The sequence below is a fragment of the Brachionichthys hirsutus genome, chromosome 4 (assembly GCF_040956055.1).
Source record: "Brachionichthys hirsutus isolate HB-005 chromosome 4, CSIRO-AGI_Bhir_v1, whole genome shotgun sequence".
In the NCBI taxonomy this organism is placed as follows: Eukaryota; Metazoa; Chordata; class Actinopteri; order Lophiiformes; family Brachionichthyidae; genus Brachionichthys; species Brachionichthys hirsutus.
In genome coordinates, this window is record NC_090900.1 from 14753224 (window position 1) to 14765060 (window position 11837).

General features: G+C 49.7%; 1 protein-coding gene across 1 annotated transcript; it reads right to left on the reverse strand.

Annotated features, from left to right (window-relative positions):
• Nucleotides 1-342: 342 nt before the first annotated feature.
• On the reverse strand, nucleotides 343-10055 carry sorbs3 (sorbin and SH3 domain containing 3). The gene is made up of 20 exons (XM_068760932.1): nucleotides 9822-10055; nucleotides 9632-9704; nucleotides 9359-9492; nucleotides 9197-9260; nucleotides 8787-8825; nucleotides 8619-8706; nucleotides 7687-7795; nucleotides 6408-6461; nucleotides 6174-6281; nucleotides 5616-5671; nucleotides 4371-4441; nucleotides 3664-3725; nucleotides 3339-3385; nucleotides 3142-3256; nucleotides 2930-3055; nucleotides 2420-2851; nucleotides 2221-2306; nucleotides 2022-2128; nucleotides 1359-1577; nucleotides 343-993 (listed from the first exon to the last, which is right to left on the reverse strand). Exons 1-19 carry the CDS (start codon nucleotides 10053-10055, stop codon nucleotides 1516-1518), a joined length of 2067 nt encoding a protein of 688 aa, XP_068617033.1. The 3' UTR covers nucleotides 343-993; nucleotides 1359-1515.
• Between the last annotated feature and the right edge of the window lie 1782 nt (nucleotides 10056-11837).

The following is an 11837-nucleotide window of genomic DNA, read 5'->3' on the forward strand; positions in this document are numbered from 1 at the left end:
ACGTGACGTCATTTATTCACCTTTTTGTACTCTGCAGCTTAATTACAGTGCAAATAGACAAAGACATTAAAGTACCTGAAAGGTTTAAGTAATTATCTTTGCGGGGAGGGGGGATCATGCAGTCTTTGGTTATTTGTTAAATTCTTCATTTACCGTATTGTTGATTTAATTCACAAACAGCCAAACAGAAGAAAGAATGATGATTCATGGATGGAGTTAAAGCACATAATTTAAAACATTGCATAAATTAGGGAGTAATGACAAATAAAAGTAGATTTGAGTGCATGTTAGTTGTTTTTTTTTTTATTAAAGCCTTTCAAATGAAATGAGCACAGCCTCTTCTCAGTATCACTCTTTATTGTTTAATAGCTTCTTCTTTTTTTAATGCGTACCACAGACATCAGATTGTTTTATATGCAAATATATATATTATACTTTCAATTTGATAAAAAGATAAAATCTGTACAATCATCCAACTCATCATGGCGACTGAATCGACTCATTTCTTACAGTGAAATCACGACTGCATCAGAAAGGGGGAAAAAAGTTGCAAAATGACTTCCTGGCGAGGATCTGCCATTTTGTCAGAGGCTGCAATACAAGAAGCGATTCTAGAAAAGCTGCTGAAGGGAAATAACAGAAAGAATAACGTGAGCTGGGAAGGTTCACTTTGGCACGATTCTGCTGCCGTGAAGGAATTTGCTGATCTGGTGAAATTTACCGAATTTTAATTTCAGAAAAAAGCAATTTCTAGTAGATGATCCATCTCTTAGCAGCCACCTTTGGCATCCCGCGATACCCGGGTTCAGACATCACCCCCCCTGCCCCCCACAAAAAGAAAGAGCAAACCAGTGCATGCATTAATTATATCTGCCCTCCTGCTCGGCCTCGTGGAGAGCTGTAAACTTGTCCGAGTTTACTGCGCTTTACTGAAAGCACTTAAGTCGTTTCCTCAAACTTGCCCAGGCTGCTTTCAGAGGTCTGAAAGGTAATCTGAGAAAAATAAGTGAAGGAAACATTAATTCATGGAAATACCTGGAAAATGTTCCACCTTAAAAAAAAAAAAAAGTCTCTGCTGTGGTTTGTGACGGCACCAAAGTGATAAAAGCTGTCAGAACCTCAGACGGAACCGTTCCGAGGGAGGGAACGTAAAATACCAGCAGCTACAAATGGATGCAGAACTTAAGAGTCTTCTTTTTTTTTTTTTTTACATTTGGAACAGCATCATCGGCATTCATTCGTCCCTCTGAAGTGGTGTGTGCGTGGAAACACTCTCCAGACTTGGGTGAACACGCTCATGAAACACATGCATGCATGCGGGGAAGTGAGGCAAGCTGAGAAACCACTCGGTGACTCACTTCAGCTCGGAACCGGGACGGACAGAGGGCGTGAAGTTCCTAATTGAACGAGATGCAGGGATGTGACGGGAGGAAGGTTCGCCCGTCGCGTCAGAGCGGAACCCGGTGGAGTGAAGGGAAGTGATTGGTTGGGCTCATGTGGTGCAAAGTGAGGAGGTCAGATTGGTGTCACGTAATTCCCGGGAAAAGTCCCAAAAGCACGAGTCCGGTCTGACGTACCTGCAGAGGACAGAGCATCAGGAACAAATGAATGATATTCCAAAAACAAAACCATGTCCAGTTTAACTTGCAATGCTCCAATTTGTCCGCTAGAGGGGGCGCTGCCACGCAGTGTTGGTGGTCACGTTTGAACAAAAAGCTCTCTGACAATCTCATTAAAATATCGTTTCCTAAAAAATAAACTATGAGGTTTTTTTTAAATCGCTAATAATATATTAAAAAAAAAAATTCAATATTTAATTTTTTTAACAATAAAAAGAACAAAATTCTAAGAATTATCAGTATTAATCAGAATCAGATGAAAAGTTTACTCAAGACACACCTTTGACGTCATGCATGGGAATAAGATGATAAAGATAAGAGCTCATTTACATAGCCACACTATAGCATGCAAATTCATGAATATCAGTGGCGTAAACAGGCTTGATTTTATTTTTGCCTCACCTACAAACCAGCCGTCATCACATTTCTCCATCACCTGCACCACGTCTCCTTCTCGGAGCTCCAGCTCGTCTGAATTCTGCGGTTTGTAGTTGTAAACAGCTTTGTACCTGCGGCAGAAGCAAAAAAAAAAGACACCGTCTTTAGGTTCACCGGATCCGGTCTCTGCGGCGTAAACGCGAAGAGACAGCTGAAGACGTACGGGTGGCGCTGCGCCGGCGTGGAAGCGGGAACGTTCGGGACTAGCGTGTGCGGCAGGGAGTTGATGTGGGAGTTGAACCGAGCAGCCTGGAAGAAACAAAAAAAGAATAATAATTCCTGTCAGACACGACGAGCCGGGCGACGGTGACGGGGTGGGGTGGGCGGTGTCTGTGGGCATGCAGGAGGCAGTGAGGGCGGACCTGTGGGGGGTCAGTGAGCCTGGGGGTGTTCGCCGAGGTTCCGGATCTGACCGTGGCGCTCTGGTCAGCCGAGTGAGTCGCAGCCCAGTGGTGGTTCTGGTTGGATGTTTGGGTGGGGGAGCGTGGCCGTGACGCCGAGCCGCCGTAAGGAACGGGGGAGGCCGGCTTCAAGGGGGAGTGCTCGGGTTTGGGGGTGAAAGGCGACAAGGGCGAGCGCGGGCAGGGCGAGTGGAGCGGGCGTCCCGGACTCTGAGGGCCCGGGGAGGCGGGGGACAGGGGGCCGGGCGAGTAGTCGTCCGTGGAGTATTTGGTCCGGGGCAGTTTGGTGACCTGGACGTAGCTGGCCGGGAAGATGCCGCTCCGGCTGGTCCCTGAGATCCTCCCCTCCAACCACTTATCGTCGACACGCCGGGTGACGTCGATCACCTCTCCCTGAGGACCAATCAAAAGAGAGTCGTTGGCGGAGGATTCATTCGTGTGTGTTTCAGAGGCAGGTTTTTCTCTACTCACTTTACGGAAAGACAGTTCGACGGGTAGATCGGCGTTGAAGTGAAATAGCGCCACGGCCTCGCCGTAGTCCAACACCTGTAAGGTGGGGGCCTTTATGGGGGTGGGCTTCTCTGTGGGAGGCAGGATCTGTGCAGGGAGGGAGAGGGATGACGTTTGAGAGGATCCCCGTAAGGCTCCGAGGACGGGAGGCGGAGTCGGGTGGCGTGACACACCTCCACGTACGACGTGGGGAAGATCCCGGCTCGCCCGTGATGCTCGCCTTCCATCCAGTTGGCGTCCACCTGCCTGTGGATGTAAACGATGTCGCCTTTCTGCAGCGGGAGCTCCCTGAAGGAAGGAAGGAAGGACGCATTGCTTTTATCTCGCCGCTGCAGCGCCTCCCAGAGGAGAGAACCACAGAGACACTCACTTGGGCGACTGGGCCTGGAAGCTGAACTTGGCTCTCGCTGCTTTCATCTGGAAAAACAAACGGGATTAGCGCTCGTTTATCGGGAACTTTTCCACGGGTGCAACGTTTGTGCAGCTGGGGACACAATCAAGAGGTTCTGTAAAGGTTCTGCACGGCTCTGTTCGATCCCCGATGTCCGAGTATCGAGGAAAGATTTGCTTCCTCTGGAAATTCTTTGCAATCCAGTTTCTTATTCCTGCTGCTGTCTCCTCTGTCACTTGTGTAAAGCAGATTTAAATCTCAGACTCTCTCCTGTTAAATAAAAAGGTAAGAAAAACGTTTTTACCTTTTTCTCCTCTTTCTTAGGAGGGCGGTCCATGGCGTCATTTGCAGGAGAAAGACGTTCTACTGTGGGTCATAGTCGAGGCAAAAATGTCAGCAGTCAGACATTGTTTCTGAAGGTGTTGCAATGAAGAATTAAAAAAAAAAAAAAAAGCACACCGGCTTGACTACTTATGTTCAAAAAGGATCTTGAGTTATTTCCGGGGAAAACAATGGGATTAAGCTAATCTTTAATCAGAATTTCCGGGTTCTACTTCCTCCCCACCCGTCTGCAGCGCCCTCTGTTTGAATAGGAAACTAGCAGTCAGAGAGCACGGACCTCCGCCAAGCAGCTCATTCCCCTCCATTACAAGTAAATGGGAAAATCCAGATTTTTGTGTCCAGACGGGTATCCGGATCGCTCTCAAAATTTAATGGGATCTAAATTAGTCCAAGACCCATCTTCAGATTTTCATTCATCAAGATCCATCCAGCAGTTTTTCCAGAATCCTGCTAACAAACAGACAAAGTGATCCGGAAGCCAGGATCTCCTCTGGATCATCACCAAAATGTCATCGTCTGTTCCTGGAAACATTCCCAACATTTCCTAAAAGTGTCATCAAGATCTGTCTGTAACATTTTGAGTTATGTTGCTAACAGAAAGAGAGACAGATTAAACGCCGGCAGGAACACGACCTCCTCGGATAAAATAAAGGAGAAACTCCCTGTTACCGTGTGTGGGAGAGGAGGTGGGGGAGGGGCCGATGGGGCGATGGAGAGGCTGCCTGGACGCTGGCGGACGGCTGCAGATGTGAAGAAGAGAGTTTTATGTTAATCTGGTGGGAAGGGATTGTTTTGATGTTCCTGACTCCGGAAGCATCTGTTCCTAAAAATGAAAATTCAGCCGCTAACCGTCTCGCCGCCCCGCCCACGGAACGCCTCACAGTCCACAAAATATTTCTCACAACACAACGGTGCAAAAAACAAACTACTGCACAAATGGCCTCCGTGCAAATCGCAGATTTGAAAGGATCTCCCTTTTTAGCATGTGATCTTTTACCTCCAAAATAAAAGCATCAGTCCACTCCATCTGGGGAAGACTTTAGAGTAAGATTCCCCCCCGAGCTGCAGGAAGCCATTTTGAATCTGTTAAAGTTTGAGTTAAAAACAAATTCCAAACCTCATTTGATTTTTAAAGCGCATGCTGGGAAAGCTTCACTTCCTGGAAACCTTGTGAATTATTACAAGATTCTTCACTTGACCTTCGATGATCCCGCCTCCTCACACTTTATTAAACTGTTCCTTTAAGAACGACCCAAAACCCAAAACCTCCTCTGAACCCGGGCGGTTTTCCATTATTTCAAGCTGAAAAAAGCAGCAACAACAAAAACAGATGTTTTCTTTACAGTTTAGTTTCGCACATCCTTAATAGACTCTTAAAAAAAAAAAAAAAAGCTGGCCCGTATCCCACCGAGCAAAAGGTCAAACCCGTGACCTCGGCATGGCAAACAGGAATCCTCCCAGAAAGCGTTGCACACATTGAGAGTAATGTGGAATGCTGCCTGCCGTTTGAAGTTCTTGAACTTGTTAACGTTCAACGGGAGTCACCTGACCGGCTAACGACAGGTCCCCCCCCCCCGCTGAGCCGCAAGGTCTGAGCTGTCCAATCACGGCGCTGCGTTTCTTATAACAACACGAAGCGACGGACCATCACGCCACCACCTGGTAAAACGACGTCAACACGGATCGAGAGGCCGGGAGTCTGATCGGTGATGAGGTCTGATCGGTGATCAGGTCTGAAACGGTAATGATTGACCCGGGTCTTTAAAGTTAACTAATTTTAGTCACTGAAGGAAATGGGATAATTTGAGGAAACTGGTTTGCGTACAAAAAATGTAAGTGCATAAAACACACAATAATGGTGACAACCTCTTTAGTTTGTAGACAAATACGGTTAAAACCCTCCGAGTGTTTTACCTGTAGGTCGGAGTCCCGGACTTCGGAGCAGAAACTGGATCGCGCCCTTTGACCTCCTGGAAGCAGAGCGAACATTAAACCCAGTTTGTTCCCCTCCAGCCTGGAACTCACAACTCTCGGAGCGACTCGCACAACAACACAGGCAAAGTGGAGGTGCTGACCACTCCCAGAGGAGCAGAGGAGTCCCCTGGGTCCTATGATCCGAGGGATCGCTCAACCAGCAGCGCTCCGGATCCGTCTGAGCTCAAAGCCGGACAAATCCCAGCCTGGGAAGCAAAACATGTGATCGAGCAGGAATAAGAAGCAGGGTGAGATTTGGTGGTGGGGTGATGGGGGTGATGGGGTGATGGGGGGGGGGGGGTAAAGGGGGTGAGGCGGGGGTGGAATTTGCAGGCAAGGTGATTTTATACAGCCGATCAATGCAGGCAGGTGATTCCGGTCCGGCATTCCTGGTGAAAGGCAGCAAGCAGGGAGCGCCTCTCACTAAGGGAGGGGTGAGGATTCGGCTAGATTTGGAGATGCTTCGACAGAGAGAGTCAGGATGGGGGGGGTCAGTACCTCACCCCAGCCTGGACGCTGCCTCATCTGGGACAGTTTGGTCTCCAGGCCCTGGATCTCCGTGTCCAGCTCAGCCTCGAACTGACTCAGCTCCGAGGCCAGGCTGGCCTGAGTCGGGGGGTGGGGGGGGCAGTATGGGGGGGGCGATGGGGTCAGAAGGGTAGAATTAAAACACTGCTGCAGTCTAACCACACAATGAGACTCCGAGGGGAGACGGACGTGGAAGCGGCTCACCTCAAGGGACGGAGACTTCGGCTCCTCCGGCTGCGTCCTCGTGGAAAGACGCGCCTGAAGGAAGAGAAAAGTTTACTCGAGTTCATCCCGTTCACACGTGGGACGTCCTCCTAAATGAAACTGTTTCAGTTCTCCAGCCGGGGAGCCGTTATTCCACCTTACGGGAGTCTTGTGTGGCTTTTAGGTATCGGGGGGGGGACAGAATGATCGACTCGTGAAGGACAAGGGAAATGCAACCCGGTGGTTTGACCGCGCGAGGAGGCCTCTGGGATCAGAACGAGTGGCAAAGCCGGACGTTTGCCACGACTTCTAGAGGGTTCGGATGCTTTAGAGGAGGCGGTCCGACGGCCCAGAGAACCAAAGTTACGCATGTAACTACGGTTCTATGAGTCGATTCAGTCCCTCGGACCCCGTGACCTCGCGGGAGGTTTTCAGGGACGGAGCTTCCGAGTCGCCCGGAGGTCAAATGTGACTTTGTTGTCATAAATTCTCGAACTGCGAAAGGATGATCGTCCAGCGCTTAGAGCGCCGCCTCAAAGTTTACTTTGATTTACGAGTTAGCCTGTAAAACGTTCTCCCTCAGCATGACTTTAAAAGGCGAGAGAACCTCCAGGCTTCATTTTCTTTCTCACTTTCTTTTTTTTTGCTAAAACCTTGGCTGAATGCATCGTCTCTGTTTTCCAAGGCCTTACCCCCCCCCCCCCCCCCCCCTCCTCGATCGCCGTGAAGCAGCGCAACACCTGATATGGTCTGCCAGACCGTTTTCTAAACGCCATCCGGGGTGGGGATTGGAACATAGGCCGCTGTCAAAAAAGCCTTTGTGGTGCGAGGCATTAAGCGCCACAAGACGTTAACGCCGTAATACGCATCACGAGACACCTCGGCACCACAGGGGGGGGGCGGAAACAAAGGCTTCTTTGCAAAGAACGAAGAAGAAGCAAAGAACGTGACGCAGGGCGCCCCCCCAGGCTGCCGTACAAGCCCGCCTCCACGCGTGGCAGTAAATGGTTAAACGGCACCTGGCCGCCGCCGTGGAATGACCACGCCACCGTTCCCGGGCGTGGGAGGATGAAATAGGAGAACTCTGGCTGTAAACTTTGAAGGAAAGGTGCCGATCCTCAAACCTGTTCTTGAGCCCGACGTCGGGGAAAACAGCAAAAAAAACGTACGAAGAATTCCAGCGATTACAGACGACGGCAACGCTGGGCGAGGTGGAGGTTAAAGGATCCGTTACCCCCCCCCCCCCCCCCCGCTGGAATCATCGATGGCGAGGTCGTACCTGACTCCGGCTCTGCGGCGCGACGCTCTTCCCTGGCTCAAAGTCGAAAATGCTTTTCGGTTTAAGGTGCTGCCTTCCTGGATCTGACAGCTTATCTACATCCTCGCTCCTGTAACATAACACCCAGCGCACACACGCACGCACGCACGCACGCACACACACGCACACACACACACACATACCACGGGCAGCAGCTTAATCAGGGCCTCATTGTGAGCGCCTGCAGCAACAAATCCAAACTTGTCCGTCCCGCTGCTTTTCCCTGATGTGAGCCCAGAGTCTCGTTTGTCTGGCCTAAGGAGCAGATTCGTGGTGGAAAAACAGTTCAAACTGTTCACAATCTGTTCTCCTCTCTAGAAGAATCTGGACCTGCCGGATTAAGAGCCATTGGAATTGTCATTTTTGCATTAATCAGAATGAGAATCATCTTATTGCGTTTGTAAGTGAGGGTTCACAGACGTGCAACAGTAAAGCAACAAAGCTGTAGCTTGCATTTCGGTGTTCACGCTGCTAGCTGCTAGCTGCTAACAGAACACACAAAGAGGGATTCTTAGTTCAGAGCTGTAATAGATTTGTGTCTGTGTCTGTGTGGGAGACGAGTAAAGTAAAGCCTTCATGATTCAAAACGCGTTTAATATATCCATTGATTAATCGCGTAGCCCGCCGTGTGTGTGTGTGTGTGTGTGTGTGTGTGTGTGTGTGTGTGTGTGTACTGACTCTCCCCCTTTTGCTACCGTTTCGGAGAGCTGTTTGAGACAGACAAGAGGGACGCTGTCCTAGCAACATCTGTTTGCTCTGTTGACCAAAGACTGTCACAGATATTTTATATGTATCTAGGAAATGCGTTAACTTAATATAAAATATCGATGGCGTTCCTCCGCGTACCACTAGAGGGAGCTCGCGTACCACTTGATGGTCCGGTCGGCACTCACCAGTCGGGCAGAGCTCCATGTGGGGTCAATCTGAATGGGTTCATGTCCGCTTCGGTACTCGGTTCGGTGCTGGAGGATAAGCGGAGCCCTGCAGATCAGAGCAGATCGGCTTCAGGAGAAAACTCAACCACGGATGGGACAATCTGGACTTCAGGTGGGTTCACTTACGCTCGGCAGACCAAGACTCTGAATCCTCCAGCTCGGATTCTGGTGCAAAAAAAAGCAACACGCGATCTTTTAAATGTCGTTCGTAAACTCTTTCTTAGATTCTGGTTGGGTTTGTGCTGCCAGCGAAACGATCAGAATGTATAGAGACATTTAGGGGACAGTTAGGATTACTCAAAAAAAGACACTTGCATAGAGGTGAAAACAATTCCTCTGGGGCTAAACCGATCCAGAAAAAACAAACGGCTAGTGAGCGTGTTTTTCTCATGCAATCGGATTAAATGAATGTCTGGAAGGGGCTGGGGCTCAGACGCCGGATTATTGTCAAGAATAATTAGCAGAAAAAGACATTAGGGTTGTTCCATCATGTCTTGTATTGCATGTGCATTGGGGGGGGGGGGGCGCGTCCTTACCCTCTGGCCTCCTGTGGATCTGTTTGAACATGCTCTTGTACCAGTCTCTGGGCTTGTTCACGCTCTGGTGAAAGAAAAGAGGCACAAGGTAAACACGTGGGCGGAGCCAGACATGACGCCCCCCCCCCCCCCCCTATCAAACCGACGTCCTGTCTCTCTCACCGATCTGGAGGCGATGGGCATCCCGGTTTCATCCACCGGGCCGATCCCGGAGAACTTGATGAGCCTCTCCTCCCTGGTGGGAGTCAAGCAGCGCGGCAGCGTGGCCGAGCTCTGGACCCCGTTGGGCGGGCCGGCTGGGTCGGACGGGCAGAACCAAGAGAGGAGGTGAAGACAATTTAGGATTACTGGATTTGGATCAGCACCAAATTTCACACCTGGATATACCAACAATCTGACAAAACATGCAAAGCTTTTAAAAACCGATAAGCTCACAATGAGACTGGGGGGGTCCGTAGTAAGACCCGAAGCTGAGGGCTGCTGGTTCTCCTCCGTTCACCTCCGACACCTTCAGAGGAGCAGAATGAAACAGAATCAGTGACGACTCCTGCCGTGCACCTTTCATCCACACGGGGGCGCACCCGCTCACTGAACGCGCTCCACTCCGCCTTCATCATATACGAACCTTGACCTCTGTGAAGGGGAGCCCTGCGGAGCGATAGGGGCTCAGAGGAGGCGCGGGGAGCCCGGGGGAGATGAGCACCTCCTGGGTCAGCTCTGGAGCATTCAGGACCTGCTGCCCGGAGGAACGTCCATCCCGGGAGGAGACCATCCGGGAGGCGGGCGGATCGCCACCGGCCTCCACGCGCTGCGGAACAAAGAGGTCCTGCAGGGTGTGAAGCGGGCGTGCGGTCTCCATAGTGATCGTTTTACCCCCCCCCCCCCCCTCACCCAGGATGACCCGTCTAGCTAGCGCTAACGTTTTACCTGAGTTTGCATGTGATCTGCTTTCTGTCAAACGCCTCCAGCTGGCATCAAAGATATCTGCAAGACATTTAAAATAAAACAAAGCTGTTGTATTATCATTGATTTAAACTTCGCTTTGTTTGTTCCACACACAATGAAGCATTCCTAATCCGGTTCTCAGGTGGAACAACCTGATCATCGTGCCTTTGTTAGGATTTTCTTGCTCTGTGAAAAAGACTTAACCTCTTTCAATCTTATCTTTTTAACCCTTGCAAAGCCACTCTCTCCTAAATCCCGTTTTTCATGCAAAAAGAGCCTCGACAGCTGTTCCATTAGCCCATCCTGCTGGTATTCCAAAGAGGGAAAGTCAGCGTCACTCCCTTTTCCACGTTACTAAGGAAAAACCCACCCAACACAAGAACCGTGCCACACGTGGCCCGTAATAAACCGGACCGGAGAGGCTGGGTGGCGGAGAAGTTCAGCTCAGCTGGGAATCGACTTCACCTCTGAGGAGCAGATTAGGCCTGCTGATTCCACATCAAACGAAAGGGTGATCCTGTATGAGGCTTAATGTCCCATAATAACAGCGTCGCCATGGAAATCACAGCCACCGTGCAGCCCTGCATCCCACCGGGCAGTGCAGAAATGTGAAATGACGCTTTGTGCACGGCGCACGCAGGCTGAGGGTCAAATTCATCCTGTCGTGGGAAAGTACGATTAGACGAGCAAATAATAGGTTTAAAATAAAGATGAGACCTTTTTTTATTTATGACTTTGGAGCGTAGCAAAAAGAAAAAAGAAAATAAAAGCCTACTATAGCTGCCGAGAGCTGCCCGACACATTCTGCACTGATGGGTTCTCCATGTGAGTCTCGAGCCATTGTGTGCGAAGGTTCGGAGGCAGCGGCGATCAAATCAACGCTCCAGTTTCCAGACAACGATGTCACTCTGTCTGCGTCTTCCAATAAACAGCGTTGCATAACAGGGCAAATATGCAGAGCCGGATGCCTGCGAGCGCAACAATGCCATCAGCGCTCACGCGTGAGCGATGACCGATCAATAGGAGACGAGCCGCATGAAACAAATAACGGCTGGGAGCGGATCCAGTTTACATTCTGGAGCTCGGCTGGGACCCAGATGAGACGGTCTTCACCGCTGCCGTTGGGCTGATGGAGAAATCCTGCAGAGCAAACAAAGGCGCGTGTTTTTTTCTGTTTGTTTGTTTTTTAACCTCCCTCCCATGCATGTCGTAACGGGCGCGGTCGTTCCATGTAACGCCAGTAAATTCCAAAACGGGCTTAAAGAGGCGTCAACGTGATTCGGCGTATTTAAGAATAAACTAGAAAAGCACTCGGAGAGCGCAGACCTCCCCCAAGCAGCTCAGTCTCTCCAGATTGTGATTTACACCAATAACTATTGTTCGACATTTATTTTATCTCTATTTTATGATTCCTTAACCGTGAAAACAAGCCTTTATAAACTGGATTCACGTTGATGTCATTGTTAGTTTAGAAGTTATTCACTAAAAGCAACACTTTCAGTAACGGTGGATTATTCTGGATCTAAAGATCCAATAAGAGAATAAGAGAGAGATTTCCCAAAAAGAAATTACCAAGTGTAACGACATTTTTAGAAAAACCTAGATAATATCTGCAATTTGAATCCGATCCGGATGAAATTCGGTGGGAGGTTAGAGATCCCCATCCTACATGACTGCGTCAAGTTCCATAAGCATG

Coding starts and splice junctions, on each gene's coding strand:
- sorbs3 (XM_068760932.1), bottom strand. CDS start 10,055: ATGGAGACCGCACGCCCGCTTCACACCCTGCAGGACCTCTTTGTTCCG. Junction 7,796..8,618: donor CATGGAGCTCTGCCCGACTG/GTGAGTGCCGAC, acceptor GTTATGTTACAG/GAGCGAGGATGTAGATAAGC. Junction 3,386..3,663: donor CTAAGAAAGAGGAGAAAAAG/GTAAAAACGTTT, acceptor TTGTTTTTCCAG/ATGAAAGCAGCGAGAGCCAA.